Source organism: Centroberyx gerrardi, chromosome 24 (assembly GCF_048128805.1).
Source record: "Centroberyx gerrardi isolate f3 chromosome 24, fCenGer3.hap1.cur.20231027, whole genome shotgun sequence".
NCBI classification, from domain to species: domain Eukaryota; kingdom Metazoa; phylum Chordata; class Actinopteri; order Beryciformes; family Berycidae; genus Centroberyx; species Centroberyx gerrardi.
In genome coordinates, this window is record NC_136020.1 from 19226683 (window position 1) to 19250682 (window position 24000).

Here is a 24000-nt window from a genome sequence, read left to right on the forward strand (position 1 = left end):
AAAAACTCAGTGCATTCCTTTAACTCTTACCACTACACGCCTAATTTTAACCCTTACCCTAATCTTAACCCTAAATCCAAGCCCGAACCCTGGCCAAAATTTCACAAAAATGTCCTCACTGTGAAGGTCTACAACTCAAACTGGTTCTCACAAGGATAGAACACACTCACTCACTCTCACACTCACACACACACACACACACACACTGCTGACCACTAACCCCAGGCACCCTGCTGAAGTTTACCCTGGCTACAGTAACACCTCCCCTCTGCACACAGAAATATATCAATGGGACTTCACATGAGTGCGAACGTGTGGAAAAATCCTCCATGGAAAATTAATCTACGCCACACCTGGTCTAATCTTAGCTGTCCAACACCACTTAAAGCCCCCCGTATACTTTTAAAACGTGTGCGGTGACTAATGGGCAGGACAGAAAAAGAAAGTGGGAGGGAGAACGTGAGAGAATGAGAAAGCGAGACGGAGCGAGGGAGTGGCGAGAGACAGCGAAAGACAAGAGAAGGCACAGCGGCGGAAATAAGAAAGGACAGTTAGAGGTGGGAGGAGAGAGAGACGGGGCAGGGTTAGTCGCAGAGAGAGAAGGAGGCGGGCAGGCAGTAAGTGATAGATAGTGAGGAGGAGAGTGATGAGAGAACAGAGGAGGAGGAGAAGCTATCCTATCCATCACGGTGATAGCATCACCTCCAGCAGTGTTCTCCTGTCGCGCTGCTCTCCTCAGCTGCTGTGATATACTGCGCTCAAAGACAGCTGCTCTGCTATCACAGCTACACCTGGAAAAAGTGGCCTATTCTTCCTCTGCTTCTGCAAAAATATCGGAACGCTTTCCATCCAAAACAATCCAAAATGCTATCTGAAATTCCAAAAAAATCCAAAAACGATTCTGTCCTCAAACGCTCAACTTATTCTGAAAACAAAAGTTAAGATGACTCCTAATTTTAAAACTGCTCTCGGCAACTTTGTATGTTCTCGAAAGCTCGCTCATGTTTCAGTTTCAGTTTAATTTATTAAAGTTTGACAAGGCAGGGTACAACAGCATAAAAACACAGTTTGTAAACAGTGAATCCTGAAATGCGTCAGACATTACAGCGATCAACATCATAAGCAAAAGCATGAAATTAAGAACATAAACCCGAAAATAAATAGGTCATTTAAAAAACAATTTAAGAGCACGAGGAATAAAGGAGAGTTCATGTCTTTTGGTTCTGCTCGTATTCCCTGTGCCGACGAAGCGAGTAAGTGGGTGTTGAGGCTGCAAGCAGAAAACCATGCAGGGGGGATGAGCTATCCTTGAGTATGTTGGTGAGAGTACGCAGGGCGGCCTCATCACGCCTTCATTCACTCAAAGATGGAAGAGAAGAAGACGGAATGCCAATAATCCTTCAGCATCGCTTTTGTACCGACTCCAGCTCCTCGGAGAGGCCTTTTAGTCAGCCCACGCCAAACTGGGCTGGCATACTCAAGGATTGGACGAATGAAGGTCAGGTATATTTGTTTTAGAACGTCACATGGAAGACCAGCTCTTTTGGCAACACTGAGGTAATAGATCCTTGGCCGTGTCTTAACGTGGGCATCCCATGACAAATTAGATGATATCTGAACTCCGAGCAGTTTAAAGGTGGAGACTCTACTGATGTTTTGTCCAGAAATTGTCGGAGGCGGTGGAGAGGGGATGTTGTCCTCTCCACCGGCCGGTCTGTGATGCTTATTATACCAAAGAGACGAGAGAGGAAGAGATCTAACGTGGGTGAGTCCAGCTTTCTCTGCTGCTGTTTAGGAGACAGCTTCTAATTTGCTCTTAAGTTTCGATTCATCGCTCCCTGTAGGCGGAGAAGTGTCCATACCTGACACCAGGACTTCATTTGGCCAAATAGGGTGAATGGCGTCTCAATTACGGGGGAATGGGACACTCTGCTCTACTGTAGCACCACTTTGTCATTTTGGCCAATAAGACGGGTGCATTTTCACATAAAAATCGTGCCTAGTGCAGCTTTAGTAGTAACCCATACCAGGCATCCCGGTGGCTCGGCTGGCTGAGGCACATACCACATAACCACGACATCCTGAGTGTGAATCCGGCCCAGGACATTTGTTGCATGCTATCCTCTTCTCTCTCTCTCCTTCAGTCTCTCTTCACTGTAAACTACCCAATAAGGCAGAAATGCCATAAAAATAGGAACCCATAATACGTTTTACTTTCATGCCAGCAATCATTTGTTATAGCAGGTGTCATGTTTTCGGATGGTGCATATCTTGTTGCGAAATGAAACTCTTTATATCTAAATAGTGAAATTCAATAGTGAATGAAGCGAGGCTTCATCGGCTGGAACAGGCACTGACAGCACAATAATGGACCTGCTATCTCTGGAGACAGGTGAAGACTGCTACTGCTGTTGCTGAATACTTTATTTTAGTCCTTTTTGTGTGTGTTTTTCCATTCTACTGTCCTTGAGAGAGGTGAGTAGGTGGACTTGGGCAAAACCTCGGTCCTTTGTTATCTGTTATTGTCTGTTTCTCTTTCCTGACAGACTGAAGATGCCTTCATCGCCCCGGGGCTGTAACGTTCCCTGACTACCGGACGGAGGATGGACGTCCATTATGCTAATGCCGTCCTCTGCATGTGAACGGGGCGGTCGGTGTGGAAAGGGAAACTCAGTAGTCTGGTTACCATCACACTGACATCCAGGCGTGGACAGACAAGTCACGGTCAATAGAGACAGAGCAGTATTCTAGATATAGGAATAGAGAGGCACACACACACACACACACACACACACACACACACTTCAAAGGAAGGGAGCACTAAACTAAAGTCAGCCAGGGTCAAAGACTCAGAATACCTCAGAAGCCCTTGTTGGGTCAGACCTACAATAGCTGGGAGAGGAGGAAAGTACCTATAGGAACAGGTGAAGGAGGAGAGATAAAGAAAGAGAGAGAGAGAGAGAGAGAGAGAGAGAGAGAGAGTCTTAGCCTCGTACCTGTGTGGGGTTGTAGAGCTCCTGCAGGGCATTGCGGGAGCCTTTCCTACAGCAGCCGTCCACCACAAAAGGGTTCCTCCGCATGACTGTAAAACACAAGAGAGACAGGTGTTACACCACAACCAATAAGACCTGAGCACTTCCAAACACCAACCCAATCGACACACAACAACAGAGATGACACACTAGTGGACTTTAGGCCGGTGGTTCCCAATTTTCATGTCAATAACCCTTTTATAGATGCACTTTCGACCACAGATGCCCATTTTGATAAAGGTTTGTCCCTGGGATTCCCATCTGAGAAGATCTTTGTAGGTCAGGAGATAACTATCTTCTTGTGAATGATTTACAAATTCAACTGTTCTTTACTTTTGCTGTGGACGCCCTGGAACCGCCTCGAGGACCCCACTTTGGGAACCGTTGCTTTAAACAACCAACTGCTCAGTGCAGGAGGGGGGGGAGGGGGGGGAAGCTGCAAGGAAAACCAATGAGAGCACTAACTATATGCCAAGGGCACAGCCACAGTTCAGAGTTTGTTTGGCTGGATCTCAGCTCTTTACACAACTCGATACAGAGCAGTAGCTGCTGGCAGCGGCTCAGTGGGAGCAGCCAGCACAACACTCCAGCCCCGCCAACACACTCTCTCCAATTACTCGGGGATGGAAAAGCGCTGAAGGACGGTACGGGATCGGCAGGGAAGAAAATGAACCACTAACGAGAAAGCCAAGGATTTAATGGGAGTTTATTCCTCACGTCAGCCCCGTGTTCATGGATGTGCATGTGTTACTTCCATCAGTAAAGCTAATGATGTGAATAACAAATGATGGAGATTTGCGCTTCTAGACATGTTTCTGTACATATGTTACTTCTATCAGTAAACCTGATAATGTGAATAACAAATTATGCAAATTTCCATGTCTGGACACAAGCTACTCCCATAAGTAGCCTAAAACGGATAATGTGAATAACAAATGATGGAGATTTGCACTTCTAGACATGTTTCTGTTACTTCTATCAGTAAACCTGATAATGTGAATAACAAATTATGCACATTTCCATGTCTGGACACATTTCTGTACATATGTTACTTCCGTCAGTAAACGTTATAATGTGAATAACAAGTTATGCACATTTCCATGTCTGGACACATTTTGTACATATGTTACTTCCACCAGTAAACGTTATAATGTGAATAACAAGTTCTGCACATTTGCAATTCTGGACACATTTCTATACTTCCATCATTGAACCAGAGAATGTGAATAGCTAGTGATGAACATTTGTGCTTCTGGACACATTTTTGTACATATATTACTTCCATTTAGTTGCTAACAATGCACATTTAGTGAGTAGGTAGGGATGCACATTTGCGCATCTGCTATAAATCTGTAAATCTGGCAATGTGAATATCCAATAATACACATTTGCTCATTCTGCATGTATGTTCTTGCACTGGACTGTAAATTTGTTAATCTGTAAACTACAAATATGTAAATCTGTCCCTGGTTTCTAGCCAATAGGAACTTGGTATTAGCATGATGAGGATAGTAGTCAATATCCTTATCTATTGTATTTCCATCGATATCTTATTCCTTTCTGCTGCAGTGGACTCATCTCCCTTCGGGGATCAATAAAGTCCATCTCATCTGATTCTTATCTTCCACGTCAAAAGAACATCAAAGCAGCGAGGGGGAATTCACATTTCACCGCAAGCCGATGTTTTTTTTTTTAAATTCCGGTTAAAGATTAAACAACGGCGTGCTGAGGTACGAGCTGACCGCAGATACAACCCAAGTCCTGTACGTGAACTGTAATCCCTTTCCTGGCCCAAAACAGATCCACTGACAAAGCCCGGGGGAACGAGCTGAGTGCTTGTTAGCGTAACGAGCCACAACAGACAGCCATGACCTTCAAACGCCGAGGGAGGATCGAGAGGAAAGGGATGCCTATACACCCCGAGGACACGCACACACACACACACACACACACACTCCAGTGCACGCACACACACACGCACAACAAATCACACACGCACACAGACAAAGAGCATGATTGATAACCTGGTTGTTAAAGCTGGTCTTTAATAATGCAGTTCAGCGCTCCGTCCGACTGTGCACAACGTAAACAGGCAATTACTGTTTCCTCGGTGGACGAGAACATCTCTCTCTGCAATAATGCAATAATGGAGGATTTTCTTTTTTAGGCACACAGACAGGGACATACATGCACAAACACACACACACACACACACACACACTCCAGGCTGCAGGCTGAATCAGCAGAGCAGTGGTGATTACTGATTGCTGTGGAGAGGAAGCTTGAGGTGGAGCTCAAGGTAATGAGGATTCATTCCTGGTGGAGTCTGTGTGCGATTGCTCTCCCCTGCTCCAAATGGCACTAATGGGTCAGAAAGCCACAGCGATATTTATCTGCTAGCACCAGTAGGCCTGCCGCTAATGACGATGGATGCCAAAATAAATCTGTTTGAAAGCCCCGTCTGTGCCGGGTGCGAACGCCAACAGATCCGACCCTCCCAGCCTCCCCTCCCTCCCTCCCTCCCTCCCTCCCTCAGCCTCCCTCTTTCATTCTGATGCATTTACAGCATCTAGCAGGGGAGGAATGGAGACAGAGACAGAGAGAGAGAGAGCAAAGCTTATCTTCCTCAATCCAGTAAATGACTTGTCCGACTTCCCACACACACACACACACACACACACACACACACACACACACAAGCAGCTTCAGTTCCTCCACACACCTTATTGCTCTGCTCTGGTCCGATGCCTCCAGGTATACACAAACACACACATCATACACACAGACAGCAAACAGACACGGGCTGCTCTGTTTAATCTGCCAGTAATCCTGCCTGTGGTCTGGTGTGTGTGTGTAATACTGCCTTCCTTCGTCTCACTGTTCATCCCACACACGCACGCACGCACACACACACACACACACACACACACACACACACACACACACACACACACACACACCACTCTAAGGCTGTGAGACCTGCACTGCATAGCCGAAAGCCAGCTCACAGAGTTCGGTGTGTAACCAGTAGACGCCCACCTAGCCAACGGGAACATAAGGTCGCCCCGGAGTCACCCACCAACACCTGGCTCGCCGGTTGATGGGAACTGAGCCGTAACCATGGAAACCGCTACCCTCGCCATCCTGTCACCTGCTCTGGCTGGCCGGATTCCTCAGGTTTGGAATCGGGAACTGAGGTAAGGTCATGGGAATGCCGAGCCTTTTTCATTTCCTCAGCGCTGACAGGTATTGACTATACGCTACTGCAAATACACACACACACACACACACACACACACACACACTCATGACCGTGCACTAAGGTCTCCAGTATCTATGACAATGAATAGGAAGCTAAGTTTGTGGACTTTGTGCAGCATGATTGACTCCCAGTTGAAAGTCAGCCTTGGAAGTGTAACAGCCACCTTCATCTTCTATGCCGTTTCATAGATTTTTCCTCAGTGAAAACGTACATGATTGATGCTACAGTCGTGCATGTTCAATAATGCAAGCCTAAGTGTCTTTGGGAGAGAGAAGTATCATGTGAGTGTTGAAATTCAGCAGCGTTGCCCTTTCACTTGGTGAGGTCAACTCAGTCCCGTGGGGAAATGATAATGACTCTTTATCTAGGACTGAGGCTCAATCAGAGATTAGGCTGTTTAAGATCTTTATTGACATACAGCAGAGGCAAGTGTGTTGAAACGTTGCAAAAAAAATGCGAAATAGATGCGTTTCCATCAGCGGGGTTGAAGAGAATCAATAGGCTTCCTGAACATAAAATGTATCTACAACAGAAAACACATCCAGAACAAAAATGCTGTTATTATTCATTCAACAAAATGCCATCATGCTATTTATCACATGATTTCTTTACCGACAATGAACATTTCCACCTCAAATGAGTGCAATTTCTTTTTTTTTTGCAATATGAAGATTTGACATTTCCATTCAGCCTTTTGAATTTGACTAATCGTAATTTGCATGAAAATACACGAACGCCGACCGAGCCATTGAGGCACAATCCAAAAGAGCTTCTGCCACCGTCTCCCGCTGGCTCGCTCCCTTCACCCCCCCCGCCTCTCCTGCTCTGGCTCTAATGCACTGAGCGGTGCCCATGCCAGCCTAAATACCAGCGGCCCAGTCAGTCTCCAGCATGTTCCCCGAAGGTAAGAGACGGTCTGTGTGCTCCACAAACATCCACACACACACACACACACACACACACACTGTACACACACTATCCGGCTTTCATACTCAGCTTTCATCAGCCTTAGCCGGCATTCAGTTGCGCCGACAGCCCTCCGCCTCTCCACCTCCTCCTTGTCACCATCGTCCCGCTGCTGAAAATGCTTTAACCGAGATGAAATACTTTAATTCTAAGTTTATTAGTCCTTTTAAAAGGCAGGTGGAGAGAAGCTTCCAGCTCAATAAGATGAGCAAGGCGCTCTGTCATCAACTAAGAACCAGTGGGAATAGTCGGAGTGCTTCCTAATAAAACTTAATGCCCCCTCATCGCCCCCCCCGAGGAAACAAACCCTCTAAATTAAGCAGCATCTTGCCCCGGGAAGGTCAGAGACGGGACGGATTTCACAATTGAGTTAAAACATCTAACAAAATGTCTTGGCTTTGAAAGGGAAAGGACAGAAAAAAAAAAAAAACAGCATCATCCGAACTTTCCTTCCGAGTAAAAACGCCCAAAGCCGCTTCTGCCAAGCGCCGCTCGCCTCTGCCAAGGATTCTAGGAAACCAACATCGTAAATCGCGCACGGCGTCCGGCGACAAGCATCAGGCGGCCCGGAGTCAAGTGTGTGTAATGTGCTGCTTCTATCTCTCGTTTTAATTGTCCTTGCTTTTATCTGTTTATGCGTCCTTCGCTTTATGTAAAGAACTTTGCGACAACTCAACACACGTGGGTGCGAGATGTATTTTTATTTTAGTCCCAAAATGCTATAAATCTTTGAAAAACGACTTCACCTAATGTTCCTTTCTCAATATGTGAAAACACAGAGAAATTGCTATTTTTCGTGTAAGGGCCTTGGAATAGCTAATTATTTAAAAAATACTGAGTAGTGGCAATGACTTGAACACCTCCCCCACACTCTCTCACACACACTCTCTCACACACACACACACACACACACACCTCCAAACCATCCCAAACCAAGCCGCAATGTTCCATACTGATCATATGTAATGTAAAACTAGTAGGTGTGGCTATGTAATAATGTTTGCACTGCACTATATTTTCCATGCGTTTGATTACATACAAGCGGCCCCATCCTGCACATGCTCAGTACAGGCCTGTAATCACGCACAACATCTGCCGCCATCTATCAGCAAAGGATTATGGGACGCTGGAGGATTAATCTGTTGCTATGAGCTTACCTTCACATTGGGAGAAGGGGGGGGTGGGGGGTGGGGGGGATCCAGTTCGCACTGGGGCGCCCTCATACACACACACACACACACACACACACACACACACACACACACACACACACACACGCACACAAGGGTGGATTGAAGTGTTTCAAGCAGCAGACTAAACACTGACATATCTCGTCATGGGTTTCTGGGGTGTGTGTGTGTGTGCGTGTGTGTGTGTGTGTGTGTGTGTAGACCACCTGAAGCTAAAGTGCTGCAGCCTAATTGGGATTTAAATGAACAATGGAATTGGAGCAGAGAGTAGAGATACAGGTGATTAGCGATGTTGGCACAACTTCATTTAACAAAGCTCAGTAAGAACTTAGGAAGTGATTTCCTTACCGAGTGTGTGTTTGCGTGTGTGTGTGTGTGTGTGTGTGTGTGTGTGTGTATGTGTGTGTGTGTGTATGAAACCAATCAAGTTTCCAGTGATGATTGAGCTGCTTGTTTCTCCTCCTGGTTAGAGTGCTCAGTCTAATCCCTTAATGATGATTACTAACATGGAGATAATACACAAGCAATTATGGCTTTGACAGCCCTCACTTCAGGCTCAGAAAGAGATGGAGAGGAAGGAAAGAGAGAGAGAGGGAGAGAGAGAGAGAGAGAGAGAGAGAGAGAGAGAGAGAGAGAGAGAAAATGCTCCACAAGGATCAGAAATTAAGTTCACAACATTTTCACAATACAATATTATTTGCTTTGTGTTATATTAGCTGTCTTAGTTTGTGCTATTATGCTGAGTGACCTGGAGGTCTGTGTCTTATGTTGTTGTAATTGTGTGTCATGTAATCCCATGTGGGATGGACCATTTAGATGGTATGACACGAAAAAAAATCAATTCAAAATTCAAAAATTCATTAAAACAGCTTTGGAAACTGTTTTGAACTGATATTGGAAACATATTTAAGTAACAAAATGATGGAGAAAGAAGCTATGGACGACTATGGACATCTATTCCATGTCATAGTGACAGAAAGCTAATTTTCACTAACGTTCAGTAGTATGTACACCAGTCAAAAGTCTGGACCCACATGATTGAATGCACTATGTTTCTCATTCTCTTAAAGCCATTTTGATCTAAAGGCTTCTGCTTAAATGCTTGAAATGTGTTTCTTAGACAAATATAAATAGTGAAGTTGATCCTGTGTATGAATTCCTTTCCAAAGCCTTTGCCTTTCCATCAAGGCAAAGATAGTTTTGATTTGTTTAACACTTTTTTTGGTCGCTGCATGATTCCATTTGTGTTATCTCATAGTTTTGGGGTCTTTACTATTATTCTAAAATGTGGAAAATAGTAAAAATAAAGAAAAATGTGTGTGTCCAAACATTTGACTGGTAGCGTATAGTCTACTGCTGATTGTACGTGCCACACTGCACTGAATGTGAGGTCCAGTTGACCTTTTATCACCATGCGAGTTGTCAGTGTCTTCCCGCACCAACGTCATCCAGACAAATTCCCGTACATTTACTGCTGCTCGGCGAATAAAGCGATCCTGACTCCGACAGCACTTGTGATAATCGGCGGGGAGGCGAGGGGCCCCGCGGAGGAGAGGAGCGGGGCGGAATGCAAACGCGGCCGAGAGGAAGATAGCACCTGACAGCTCATAAAACGACTACATTGTACTAGCGGAGCGGACGAGCGGGGGGGGGGTTTTCAGGCCTCCTTTAACGCGTCAGGCCCGTCACCGAGCGCACCAGACCGTAAAACGCCAGACGGCAGACGCCACCGGAGCGCAGAACCGGGCCGGGGGAGCTCACACTCCCTCCTGGAGCGCACTCAACACGTCGACGCCATCGCTCTGCCACGGAGCCTCATTCATTTCAAACGAGGGAATCCATTACCGATGCATTATTCCCTCGCAGACGCACTGTGGCGGCGTGCGCTGGATGTATCCCACGTACGCTTAGATTATGCAGGCGCAGCTGAATACTGCTCTGCCCTGTTTTCTGCTCGCTCTCTGGGCTTTTTGGCATTTTATCAATGACTGGCAGTCGCAGTGAGAAATTATTTGATTATAATATCATACATAACCACGCTTTGAGCCACAGGATCCTAGAACTCTGCATATACAGTTAGTTTGCAGCAACATAGATGCAAATTAACAGAAGAATCCACCCTTGAATACTTTAATTCTAAAACGTTATAAAAAGTGCAGTAAAATCATCTTGTTCCTCAGCTGTGCAGCTGTAGTTGTGGTTGCTGATTTTTATTCGATGTGTGCAGCCACTTTCTCTCTCTCTGGCTCCCTGTGGCTGATGGTGTCAAAGGAAAAATCCACTTTAAAGCACTTAAAAAAAAGCAGCTGTTGGCAATTGCATTTCTGGGTCCATTTTGTCGTTTGGTGGTGGATAACTGGCCAAACGTAGACGAGTGTTGTCATATCAGGCGCTTTCCGGCGCAGCTACAATGGAGTTTGATATCAGAAAATGTTTCAGGATGTAAAACCTCAGCGGTAAACGTCAGGTTTTGGTGTCAGTCCCTCAGAATCAAAGAGCGAGGGCTTCTTTCTAGAGCCGCCATTTTGCACCGAGAGACGTTCAACAATCATACAGGGAGAAATCCATCATAGGAGAGGAGAGAGACCGGTTTCTCCACTGACAGGAGCAGAAAATAGACCAGAATGCAATGCAGCCGCAAGACAGGTTGTGATCTGAGTAAGAGGAGACTCTCACTTTTTCTCGACTGGAAAAACTCTCCCTCTCTTGCTCTTACTATACTATCACTATCGCTCTCTCCAGCTACACTTATAACCCTCAGCTGAATGCAACAAGTTCACGCCCGTTTTCTGCAGGTTGTCAAAAGGCATTCTGGGAAATGTAGGAAATCTGTTGTGTCTGGTCGATCGAGCTTATTGACCCACTGGACAGAAACAGACAGATACTGAAGGACTGCCTCTCAATTCTCTAAGTCTAATGTAGAGCAGCTGTTCTCAAGCTGTGTGTGTGTGTGTGTGTGTGTGTGGGTGTGTGTGTGTGTGTGTGTGGGTGGGTGGGGCTCTCGGTCATGAGATAATTTATGGATGTAGAAAATATTTTTAATGTATAAATTTACCATTATGTTTTAATCTTTGTGAAAAATGTGTTTTTCTGGTGAAATAATGAATATTTGTAGCCTCGAGGCTTCTCGCATTAATTAATCAAGGAAAACAGCCTGAAAACTGAAAATATAATAATAATCTTCACTCGGTGTTTAAGGTCATCAGTCTGCAGCAGGGGGCTCAGCAGCAGACACCGCTTCAGTTTTTGTGGAAATTGTGAGCTGTGAAGGGTTGAGAACGACTGCGGTGCTTTTCCACTCTCACACAGACACTTGTTCTTTTCATGAAGTCCACTGACGAGGGGAATCCAGGTCAAGGCCTTTATCCCTTATTGATTTATCTTATTGAATCTATATCAATCACAAAGGAGGAGATGGAGATGAAGTTAGAGAAGGAGTTTTACGCTTTGAGACAACTGAGATGTAGATTGTGCAAAACTCAATATCAGGAAGATGTGACTGTTTTGTTCATCAGTGTATACTCTCTCTCCCTCTCTCTCTCTCTCTCTCCCTTCCTGTCTCTCTCTCCCTCCCTCTCTCTGTCTCTCTCTTCCTCTCCCTCCCTCTCTCCTTCTCTCTCTCTCTCTCTCCCTCCCTCTCTCTGTCTCTCTCTCTCCCTTCCTCTCTCCCTCTCTCTCTCCCTCCCTTCCTCTCTCTCTCTCTCCCTCTCTCTCTCTCCCTCCCTCTCTCTCTGTCTCTCTCCCTTCCTGTCTCTCTCTCCCTCCCTCTCTCTGTCTCTCTCTCTCTCCCTCCCTCTCTCTCTCTCTCTGTCTCTCTCTCCCTCCCTCTCTCTGTCTCTCTCTCTCCCTTCCTCTCTCCCTCTCTCTCTCCCTCCCTTCCTCTCTCTCTCTCTCCCTCTCTCTCTCTCCCTCCCTCTCTCTCTCTCTCTCTCTCCTTCTCCCTCCCTCTCTCCCTCTCTCTCTCTCTCTCCCTTCCTCTCTCTCTGTCTCTCTCTCTCCCTCCCTCCCTCTCTGTCTCTCTCTCCCTCCCTCCCTCTCTCCCTCTCTCTCCCTTTCTCTCTCTCTCTCCCTCCCTCTCTCCTTCTCTCTCTCTCTCCTTCTCTCTCTCCCTCTCTCTCTCCCTCCTCCCTCCCTCTCCCTGCTTCTCTCTCTCTCTCTGTGGTCTTTATTAGTGTTGCCTCAGTTAAGGTCATCCACAGATTGCCATGTAGCTGATTCATGAGTCTGAGTAAGCCTCTGTCTGCTCTCCCTCTTCCTCTTCGGGACGTCCTGAGTCATAGCTGCCTTCTCGCTGCCTGACGCAAAGTTCCCATCACTAAAAAGGAAAGGAATTCACACCCTGTGGCCCTGATACGGGGAACAGGACCACAGATGGTCATTTAACCCAACATGGCTCCAACATGGTATCAACAACAGGAGACATCTGGTTAGTCGCAGCACGGAAACTCTTAAGACAGATAGTGGAAACACAAAGAAACTAAGATTCAACCAATATGGGTTAAGGATAAGGATATTTTGTGCTTTAAATTTGGTCATTTTCACGCCAAAAACTGCAAAGATTCATCGTTTCCCCCAGAGTTTTATCCTTGTGAGGGTGGAAAAGCCTCTGAAACAGCATTTAGACACTAAAACTCTCCACTGAACTCCAGACTAATGAAATTCTTTTAGTGTCAGCACTCACCACACCTATCCAATGGCAGGGGGAAACTCTATTAACTTCACCGAACAAGCAAATGAATAAATAAAACGTGCAAAGAAAATAAAATTTCACTGCAGTGGAACAGTTTTACGGACTGTTTTTATGTAGCTGCGGTCAGGGAGGAAACGCCATCATATCGGAGACGGACTGGCCAACATCGGCCCGTACACACACACACACACACACACACACACACAGTCGCCGGAGAAGTTTGCAATGCGATAATGGTTGGGTGGGAAGGGGGAGACCGAGGCCGTGTGGACCTAATGGAACTCAAGGCTTTGATGGATGGCAGGAAGTCAACGAGTGATGACTGTTTACAATCCGCCCTTCCCCTGGGGCGCACACACACACACACACACACACACACACACACACACACACACACATGCACACACACATATATACAATCTCTGACTGAGTGGAAATGGTCCAGCGGTGAAACGCGGTCAAGCATAGGCCAATTCAGCCGGAGGTGGCCAAGCGTGGAGAGACCCAGTCAGAAGAGAGAAGGGCCGACTGGGGCACGAGGGCAGACAAACCACGAGACCGCAGGAGAGAGAGAGAGAGAGAGAGAGAGAGAGAGAGAGAGAGAGAGAGAGAGAGAGAGAGAGAGAGAGGTATGAAGGGGAAGCTGGCGAGAGGAGCGGCGTCTCCTCTCCTCTTCTGCCTGGATACAGACGGGCAGACCGGAGCGATCACAATGAACTCACTGAACCTGCTCACACACACCCTGTGAGAGTCACACACACACACACTCTATTGCACACATGCACACACACACACGCACGCTTCATGTCGCGACGCTCCGTCAGTAACACCCCCCCCCCCGCCCGCAGTAAAGGGTGTGAATGGGAATGAACATAAGCTAAGTGAAGAACAAAAAGCGTGCTGAGATCAGGCAGAGGCATCTGATCCCCGAGGCTGACAAGTTAAGCTGTCATCTGAAAAACATCAGAAAGACCAACAGATAGATAGATAGATAGATAGATAGATAGATAGATAGATAGATGGATAGATAGATAGATAGATAGATAGATAGATGGATAAGGCACCCTGCGACCAAGCCACTGAATCCTCACCAAACTACAGAGAAAATTATCTTTGTCTTCCCCATTTTTCCTGCCGACACTCCGGGGTCTTATGCATAAAACATCTTAAGTTTGAGAAATGCTCTCAATCGACGAGCGCTTGTAAGTAATTCATGAGGGTTTTTTAGCCCTAAGATTCCTTCTAGAAAGGGGAGATACTGAGCGGTAATGACGAGGACGTGCTAAAACGACCCGAGTCGCGCTCAAAACCTGTTTGCAGGGTTAAGTGTCAGAGCAGAATAAACACATTAACTCCAGGTTGTTAAGGATAAATACAGTATATGAAAGGTTTTATTTCAAAAGAGCTATAGAGTCACAGTGAAAAAAAAAAAGTTACCTGATGTTCACTGATCAATATTTCAAAACCTCAGATGACTACATCTTCTGAAATAGTGCTTTCTTTCAAGTAAAGGGCCTAAGATGGTTTATATCTTCAATAGCGACTTTTTAATAGCAAGTTTTGCTTTCAGGTCAGCAAATCATTCTCTTAGAGTAGAGGGGTCACATTTTTCAAATCGTGGGTATTTCATTTTGGAATAAAACTCTTCATATATTCTAATTCTTACATGTATATTGGACACAAGGTCACCTTCCTGCCTGGAGCTGAGAAAGCTGTTCTTCACACTGAGAATATTAATGAACGAAATCTGAGCTAAAACTCCTGGGTAAGATTTTTTTTTTTTTTCAGCATTTAGAAAAAAAAAGAATCTTTTTCCTACAGTTTTCTGAGCGGCTTTAGGCGTAAGGCCTGAGGGAATCACAGAAATAGAGCTACTAATCCATTTACATTACATTTTAGGCTTTTTTCGCTGACACCGTATCTAGAAAGTCTTAACAGGGAGCGCAACAGTAGAATAAGCCTCAATTCCTCCTGGATCACCAACATTACAAGAAACCTACAGGCGAGAAGGCCAAGGATCAAAACCACACCGCCCCGACAGCAGATGTGAGAAAGGGTGACAAATACTCCCCTGGTATATTTGGTAAGACAGAGAAGTGCTACCTGATAAAAAGACGAGTCAGGCTGATATTCCCCCCCCCCCAAGCACAGGAGCTGGATCAGACACGGGCAGAGGAGGAGGAAGGTAGGGGAGAAGAGACGGGACGTGAAGCGATTCTTAAAGAGATGAGCTTTTCAATTCCGGCTGAACAGAAGGAGCGACTGCGGTCCTGCCTGCGGTGATAAACTCAGGAGAAGAAGAATAGAGCGATGGCCCGGTCGCTGCAGGGAGGGGAGGGGATGGGGGATACTGTACGCTCCTGCAGAGTTCAGAGATGGAGACAGAAGAGTCCGGCTGCAGGTCTCAGACTGCAGCTCGAGACGCCACGGGCTTGAATTTAAAACAAAACAAAAAAAATCCACTCTTATACTGTTTTATATCATCTATCTGTGATGTTCAATGTGTTCCAGGAGTTATTTTGTGATGAATAGTTGGTGTGCACCCACCTTCCCTCAACTTGCCTCGTCTACTTCTACTTCTAATTTACTACATTTCCCAGAATGCCTTTCGACAACCCCCCAGAGAACGGGCCTGAACTTGTTGCATTCAGCTGTGGGTTACACATGTAGGTGGAGAGAGAATCGATTTGCGCCCCCTTTACTCAAACCTCAACCTGTCTTGCGGCTGCATTGCATTCTGGTCTATTTTCTGCTCCTGTCGGTGGAGAAACTGGTCTCTCTCCTCTTCCACGATGGATTTCTCCCTGTATGATTGTTGAACGTCTCTTGGTGCAAAATGGCGGCTCTAGAAAGAAGCCCTCGCTCTTTGATTCTGAGGGACTGACACCAAAACCTGACGTTTACCGCTGAGGTTTTACATCCTGAAACATTTTCTGATATCAAACTCCATTGTAGCTGCGCCGGAAAGCGCCTGATATGACAACACTCGTCTACGTTTGGCCAGTTATCCACCACCAAACGACAAAATGGACCCAGAAATGCAATTGCCAACAGCTGCTTTTTTTAAGTGCTTTAAAGTGGATTTTTCCTTTGACACCATCAGCCACAGGGAGCCAGAGAGAGAGAAAGTGGCTGCACACATCGAATAAAAATCAGCAACCACAACTACAGCTGCACAGTGGAGGAACAAGATGATTTTATTGCACTTTTTATCCCTCCAAATCAAATGTCGTCTGTAGTGGGGATCGTGCAGCAGACGTGAACCCAGCCTGGGTGAGTTAGGGGGTTTGAGTCCCACCGGGCAGAGTGAAAACACACACATCTCAATCTAAACCAGGCGCCGGGCAGGAAAACAAAGCACGCAGCAAACGGAGAGTCCGCACACCCCGAAAGCTGCTCCCAAGGTGTATGAATTTATTAGCATGAAACTGTGAATAAAACCGTTTGATAATGTCTCTGTGTTGACTAAGGCGCTAGTGTTGCTTTTGGGTGTGAGGCAGAGTTCAAAAACAGTAGCAAAAAAGGGAAAAGCCTAAAAAAAAAAGGACATTAAGAAGCTGAGATGGAAAAAAAATAAGATTCTTTCAATTTAACATGGTGCAAAAATGAACAATGAAGACAAAATGTAAGCAAATGTTTCATAGCCTGATGGGCTGAGACGTCACTTTCCATTTTTTGAACCATTATCAGCTCAAATGAACTCTTTTTTTTACCATCTCAGGCTCTTAATATCTTTTTTTGAGGCACGATCCCCTGCTGTGCACGCTCCTTTTCCCTTCTGACAGTGAATTTATTCTTCTAACATCAGCACACGTTTCGAGCACATCGCTCTCCGCCCGTCTGAAGCTCTACTGCGGTAACTTTTTTGTTGTTTGATTCCCACTGGGGCCGCCCAATGCTAAAAATACACACACACACACACACACACGCCGCCGGTTCTGAGGCTCTTTGAATGAAAGCGTCCAGCAAGCGCCGCACGGATGAAATGTTTCCAAATTGGCGATACTAATTGTCGAAGCTAAAACGATCCGTGATTAGCCGCGCGGCGCCGACCGCGGCCCGGCGGGAGGCCTTGTCATTACACACACCGCTGTCTGCAGTCCGGGTGGCCGGGCCGCGTTCAGCCCGGCGTCCCTGAACGCACCGCTCACTGCTGCTGAATCAGTTCACTGGGTCAGATTAAAGGCCGGGGATAAGAGAGGTCACTCCCAATGGAACACACACACACACACACACACACACACACACACACACACACAGCTGGGCGGAAAGAGGGAGCGGTAGAAAAACCAACAGAGGAGAGAATGGAAAGAGGCAGACAGACAGACAGACAGAGAGAGACAAAGCAGTTAGAGGAAAAAGAGAGAGAGAGAATGCAGATCAGCCATAAACAAAAACGCCCACAGGCTAATAGTCTGCACGCAACAGGGAATCATCACAAGTGACTGGAATCTGAACACACACACACACACACACACACACACACACACAGTGAACCGCTTTCATTAAAGTCCTCGATGCGATACCGTTCGGCAGCCAGCTCATCAGTGTAAGGATTACAACGCTTGCTGGTTAAAACCTTTAAAACCTTATACAGCGCTCAGATCAGCAAATGGCTTAGCCCGAGAAAGGAGAGACACACACACACACACACACACACACACACACGCACATTCACATGCACAAACCAAGTTTACCTTCCTTGTAAGTGAGTAATTGACCTCTCTGTGGAACGCATCACCCCCCAATGAACTCCCCCAACACACACACACACACACACACACCTGAAACAACACACAATCCATTCTCCTCATAATCTCACTATCCTTGGAGGGATGGGGAGTATATTGTGCCAATGGTGATGATGACGGGGGGGGGGGGGGCCTTGACTGTGTGAGGTCTATGCCACCGTCTGTCAGTGGAGCGGCCGCTGTTGCCATGGTGATGGATGGTGGGGTGAGAGGGAGGAGGGGGGAGGAGGGGGGTGGCGACCTGCTGTGTGAAGGAAACAATGGCTGCTCTCACTGGTTGCGTACACGTGGAAAATGTTTACGGTGCAAACAGCGGGTGACCTTCTCTCTCGCTCTCACACACACACACACGCACACACACACACACACACACACACACGCACGCACACGCACGCACACGCACGCACACGCACGCACACACACACACACACACACAGAGCCTCATCTTTGGCTTTGTGCTTGGAAGTCGTCCAGGTGAGACGTGCTTGTATCACTCCATCCCAAATTTATGCATGTATACCTCTAATTATTTCTATGTCTCTCTATCACATTCTCTCTCTCTCTCTCTCTCTCTCTCTCTCTCTCTCTCTCTATCTCTCCCTATTAATTGTCTGGATGTAATATTAAACAGTGTTGGATTATAGTGGTCAGTCCAGATCCGAACATGCTTCAATGCTTCTCCAAATCCAGCAATACTTCCAACAACTGTGACTCTAACACACACACACACACACACACACACACACACTCACACCTTGCACAACTCCTGTAACCGCTCTTGTGTTTCTTGCTGTGGTTTTAGCTCGGCTCAGTTTAATTCGGTCTGAACTGGGTCCAGTTTGGCTGCTGGTGGGGCGTCTGCTCTGTCCAGCAGGGATTAGTTCAAATCTGTCCTGCTGTAACACATCCAAGGGAAGAGCTCAATATTCACACACACACACACACACACACACACACACACTAGGGTTTGACGTTTTTGAAGGCTGATACAAATGTTTTAAGACTAAAGTCGCTCATATTTTATGCTGCTATCTTTAAATCTGACCATTTTCATGCCAAAAAATGACAAGGATTCAGTGTTTCCACCCAGAATTTTCTTCTTGTCAGGGTGGAAAAGCCTCTGAAACAGCTTTTAGACCATCATGGGACACTAAAACTCTCCATTGAAACCAATAATAGTAAACTCTTTTAGCGTTAGAAGCTAAGAAACTCAACACTACTGCCTTTAAATAAAGAATTACTTGACAAACAAACCTTACTAAGCATTTAAACCAGTAAATATGGGAATAAAATTTCATTGCAGGTTTTACAGACTGTTTTTATGTAGCTGTGGTCAGGGAGGAACCATCATATCGGAGGTGGACGACACTGATTGGTCGACATAATAAAAGGCATATATATCGCTGTAGCCCTAACACACGCACACACTCTCACACACACTCTCACACACACACACACAGGTCCCTGTGGATGGATGATTAAAGGCCTCTCTGAAGGCAACAGGAGCAGAAATGGAGCCTAGCGGAGATACATCTTTATAACAGGCAGCTGAAAACTCACTGATATACAGAGAGACAGACGGAGAGAGAAAGAGAGAGAGAGAGAGAGGGAGAGAGAGAGAGAGAGAGATGGAGGTGTAGGTGTGACAGGTGCTGAGGTTTGTGAGTTTCAGCCGTTCAGCTCGTTTAATTGGCTCTTTCTGTTCTCGTGGCAAACAGCGGGGCGGCTCGACGCCGGGGCCGTCCCCGCTGTGCCCGAGGGTCCTGCAGGCACAACCGGGAACAGCTTTATTCATCTGTACAACCTCAATAAAGAACCGCAGCTCGAGGCAGCGCCGCTCTCAAGCTACTTTCTCATCGCTGTAACTGCTTTTCACGGTCGATATGTCATTTACAGATCCGGTATCACACAAGAAGACTGGAATATTTCATGAATATCGGCATGTCTATAATGGTGCCACGCTGTTATTCGATACCAACCTGTGCACTTTATAAAACACAACGGTCTGCTGTGTTGTAATGACTTGATTTATACTTTTATTTAAGCTGACTGCCAAAGGATTGCGCTCCCTTTCTTTCTGGCAGGGGTGGAAAAAAGTACTAAAATATCCTACTCAAATATAGAAGTACTGTTACTTTGCTGACGTTTTATTTAAGTAGAAGTAAAATTACTGGTGTAAATTTGAGTAAAAGTAAAAGGTAGATTGTACTCAAAAGCTACTGAATTACTACTTTACAAAACAGTTTCCCATGCAATGAAAAAAAGTATAGGGCAGAGTTCAAACTAGATTCTTTTAATTAACTAAAAAGTCTTAAACTAGAAGCCACTTTGAAAGCGCAAACCTCCGCCAACGCCGAACAAATCTCAAACTTGCTGTGCCACCCAAACACATAATTTCTATCACTTCAATTTTAAGTTAAATTGATTTCTTAACCCTGCAAACATAGCCTTAGGATTTATAATCAAGTGTCTATCTCTGTTAGTTTCGTAGTTATGGCTAAAACACGACAATCGTCTAATGGCAGATATCCCAGATCTGGATCACCGCCAAAATCGAATCAGTTGTTTCTTGGCCCAACACCGATCTGTCCGCCAAATTTCATGGAAATCCGTTCATAAGTTTTTGAGAAATCCTGCTGACAGACAGACAGACAAACTACGGATGTGATTTAAAATGTAGTGAAGTGCAGCACTGCAGTCAGAACAAACTTATGGAAAAGTTAAATTACTGATTTCAATGAATGCTCAAAAAAAGTCCAAGTTCACAACAAAGTGAATCAATCACAGAAAAGAGATAACTCATTACTTCCCTGCTCGCTCTCTGCAGTGTGTGCTGCAGTATAGTTAAGCTGTGACCTCTGACCTCACACTCCCATTCTGTCTTAATGTGGCTCATTAGACGCATTGATTAGAGGATAATTAAATAATCACCCTGGTTAATGCACAGGCCGAGTCCAACTCCAATGCCAGCCTCATCAGGCCGCTGATAATCACAGATAAGCACTTTGCAAGACAGAGGGGCGCTCTAACACACACACACACCCACACACACACCCACACACACACCCCCACACACACACACACACACACACACAGCCCTAAATGGTCCTGTATAGTTTAATGGGAAGAGGTTGACACTCACACTTCAGTTGGGGGTTTGATTCCCACTCGGGCGACCTATGCAAAAACTGCATAGATTAGTGATACTGCAAGGCACTCTGGGTAAAAGTGCCCACCAAATTGCCTCAGTTACAAAGCAACACAGTTTCACCAAACTTTGTGAAATGAGCACAAACTCAAATTATGCATTTTGAGACATTGCACTCATCTCACAAAACTTCACATACACATGAATTAAACCGGGGGTACTGCTGTGTTTACGACCCCCCTGCGGAGAAGTGCATCGTCTCCTGCAGACCTCCCATGGGGCTCCAGGGCTTAGAACGGGTCAAAGCCATCTGCCGGGCGGGAGGTCACCGACTTCACCGCAACACCGCCGCGTTAGAACCAGTGTCACTGACTTGGGACGATGGACACGCTGTGTCCGTCCGTCAAACCTCATATCTCAGACGCCGCCGGTCTGATTTTGACAAAACTTAAAGGGACGATGCATCCTCACACTGTGTTCCAGCGTTTAAAATATTACACTGATTGGCCTGATGGGGGCGCTATAATTAAAGGTTACAATTTTAAACTCAAACATAATATCTCAGCCACCGATTTTGATGAAATTTGGAGCGATGATGGATTTCAGTGTTCTGCCGTTTAAAAAAACATACAATTTGAAAAGCCGTAGCTGTTACACCACTGGTCTAATTTAGATGAATGATGCATCTCGTTACTGATTGGCCCAAAGGGCGCCTGCATCATTCATGGGGAACGACATGTTTCACTTGTTTTGAAATGAAACTCTTAAGTCATTACTTAATAGCCGCAGGGTGTTAAAACTCTTCATCAATGCCAATGGTCGAGCATTTAGTGCGATTACTGCATCATATGTTGATATTTTAGTAGATCTATCTATCTATTACAGAAGAGGATTAGGGTTTAAGAGAGGGAGTAAGAGAATAGTCAGACATCTGAGAAAAAAGTCAGAATTCTGAGATTAAAAGTCAGAATGAAAAAAGTCAGAATTCTGAGATTTAAATCAGAATTCTGAGTTTAAAGTCAGAATTCTGAGATTTAAATCAGAATTCTGAGTTTAAAGTCAGAATTCTGAGAAAAGCGTCAGAATTCTGAGATTAAAGTCAAAATGAAAAAAGTCTGAATTCTGAGATTAAAGTCAGAATTCTGAGTTTAAAGTCAGAATTCTGAGAAAAAAGTCAGAATTCTGAGATTAAAGTCAGAATTCTGAGATTAAAGTCAGAATTCTGAGAAAAAAGTCAGAATTCTGAGATTTAAATCAGAATTCTGAGTTTAAAGTCAGAATTCTGAGAAAAGCGTCAGAATTCTGAGATTAAAGTCAAAATGAAAAAAGTCTGAATTCTGAGATTAAAGTCAGAATTCTGAGTTTAAAGTCAGAATTCTGAGATTAAAGTCAGAATTCTGAGATTAAAGTCAGAATTCTGAGAAAAAAGTCTGAATTCTGAGTTTTGACTTTATTCTCAGAATCTATCTATCTATCTATCTGGAGAACGGAGGTAATGGAGGTCAATGCAGCACTACACCATCAAGACGTAGTGTAATGTGTATCAAGTAGCCAGGTGTTACATAATCCTGTAAACTAGCTGTGCTGTGAGGCTCACTGTACTGCAGAGTGCCCCCCCCCACACACACACACACACACACACACACACTCACACACACACACACACGCACAACACAAAGCCCCGCTAGGTGAAAAAGGCGTCGTTGGATCAAGTTTTCTCTCTCTCTTTTTTTTCAGAGCTTACTGCTTACCAAGCGCTCTTTGTGTCGTGACTCGGGCGTCGACGTCACCGCAGCGCTAACATGCTGTTGACACAACGCCTCGAACCACGTCACTGTGTGTGGTACAGTGAGTCTTTCAACAGGAGAGAGAGAGAGAGAGAGAGGGAGAGAGAGGGAGAGGGAGAGAGAGAGAGAGAGAGAGAGAGAGAGAGAGGGAGTGGAAACCCAGAGTCAGCAGAAAAAGCTGGGTGTAAAATAACTGATGACATTCTGACAGTGTAGAAGCCTGTTTATGTGTGTGTGTGTGTGTGTGTGTGTGTGTGTGTGTTTGTGTCAGCAGCACTACAAGGCCGCGAAGCCCGAGCCTATTTCTCCCTGTCAGTCGCTCCAATGTCAGTTGTTCAGGTGGAGGGATGGCTGACAGGCGCTGGCGTACTCTCTTCTCCTCCTCCTCTTCTCTCTCACTGCAGTGCTCCTTTCTCCTTGCGTCACCTGAACGCCTCTTAAAAGAGTCCGTCACTGTCAACGCTTCTCTGTTACTCTCTTTTCTGTCTTTGTGTACAAGTTCGGGGCATATCTGTCTGATCTGCTCCCCGGAGAGACTGAACACCAGGAAGGTAAACATGGTCGGGGTGTGTGTGTGTGTGTGTGTGTGTGTGTTCTTATTTTGTACTTGTATCCTTGTGAGAACCAGTTTGAGTTTTAGACAAGACAATTTTTGGCATGTGAGGGCATTTTGGCAGGTCCTGACTTCTTCTAACACACACACACACACATACACTGCACACACACACACACACATACTAGGGTTTGACGTTTTTGAAGTCTGATACAAATGTTTTAAGAATAAAGTCGCTCATATTTTATGCTGCTATCTTTAAATCTGACCATTTTCATGCCAAAAAATGACAAGCCTCTGAAACAGCTTTTAGACCATCATGGGACACTAAAACTCTCCATTGAATTGAGGTGAATTTAGGGTTAGGATTTGGGTTTAGGGTTGAGATTAGAATTAGGATTAGGTTTAAAGTAGAGTAAGGGTTAAGGTTAGGCATGTAGTAGTGAGGGATGATGGGAAAAATCCAGCCTCAGATACTCTTACATCGTTAAATATCATCAATCTGTCATGCTCAGTGTGTTCCAGGAGTTATTTTGTGATGAAGTGCTGTAATTTACTTTTTTGGTGTACCCACTTTCCCTCAACCTGCCTCGTCTACTTCTACTGCAGTTAGTGATTTCC

At 45.5% G+C, this 24000-nt stretch overlaps 1 protein-coding gene across 2 annotated transcripts in view; it reads right to left on the reverse strand.

Annotated features, from left to right (window-relative positions):
• Positions 1–24000, reverse strand: part of chst11 (carbohydrate (chondroitin 4) sulfotransferase 11) — a 62268-nt gene that overhangs the window by 13974 nt on the left and 24294 nt on the right. For both annotated transcript variants that reach the window (XM_078282005.1, XM_078282004.1), the window contains exon 2: positions 2997–3082. In XM_078282005.1, the coding sequence (XP_078138131.1) occupies positions 2997–3082 (86 nt within the window). The remainder of the gene's footprint in view (positions 1–2996; positions 3083–24000) is intronic.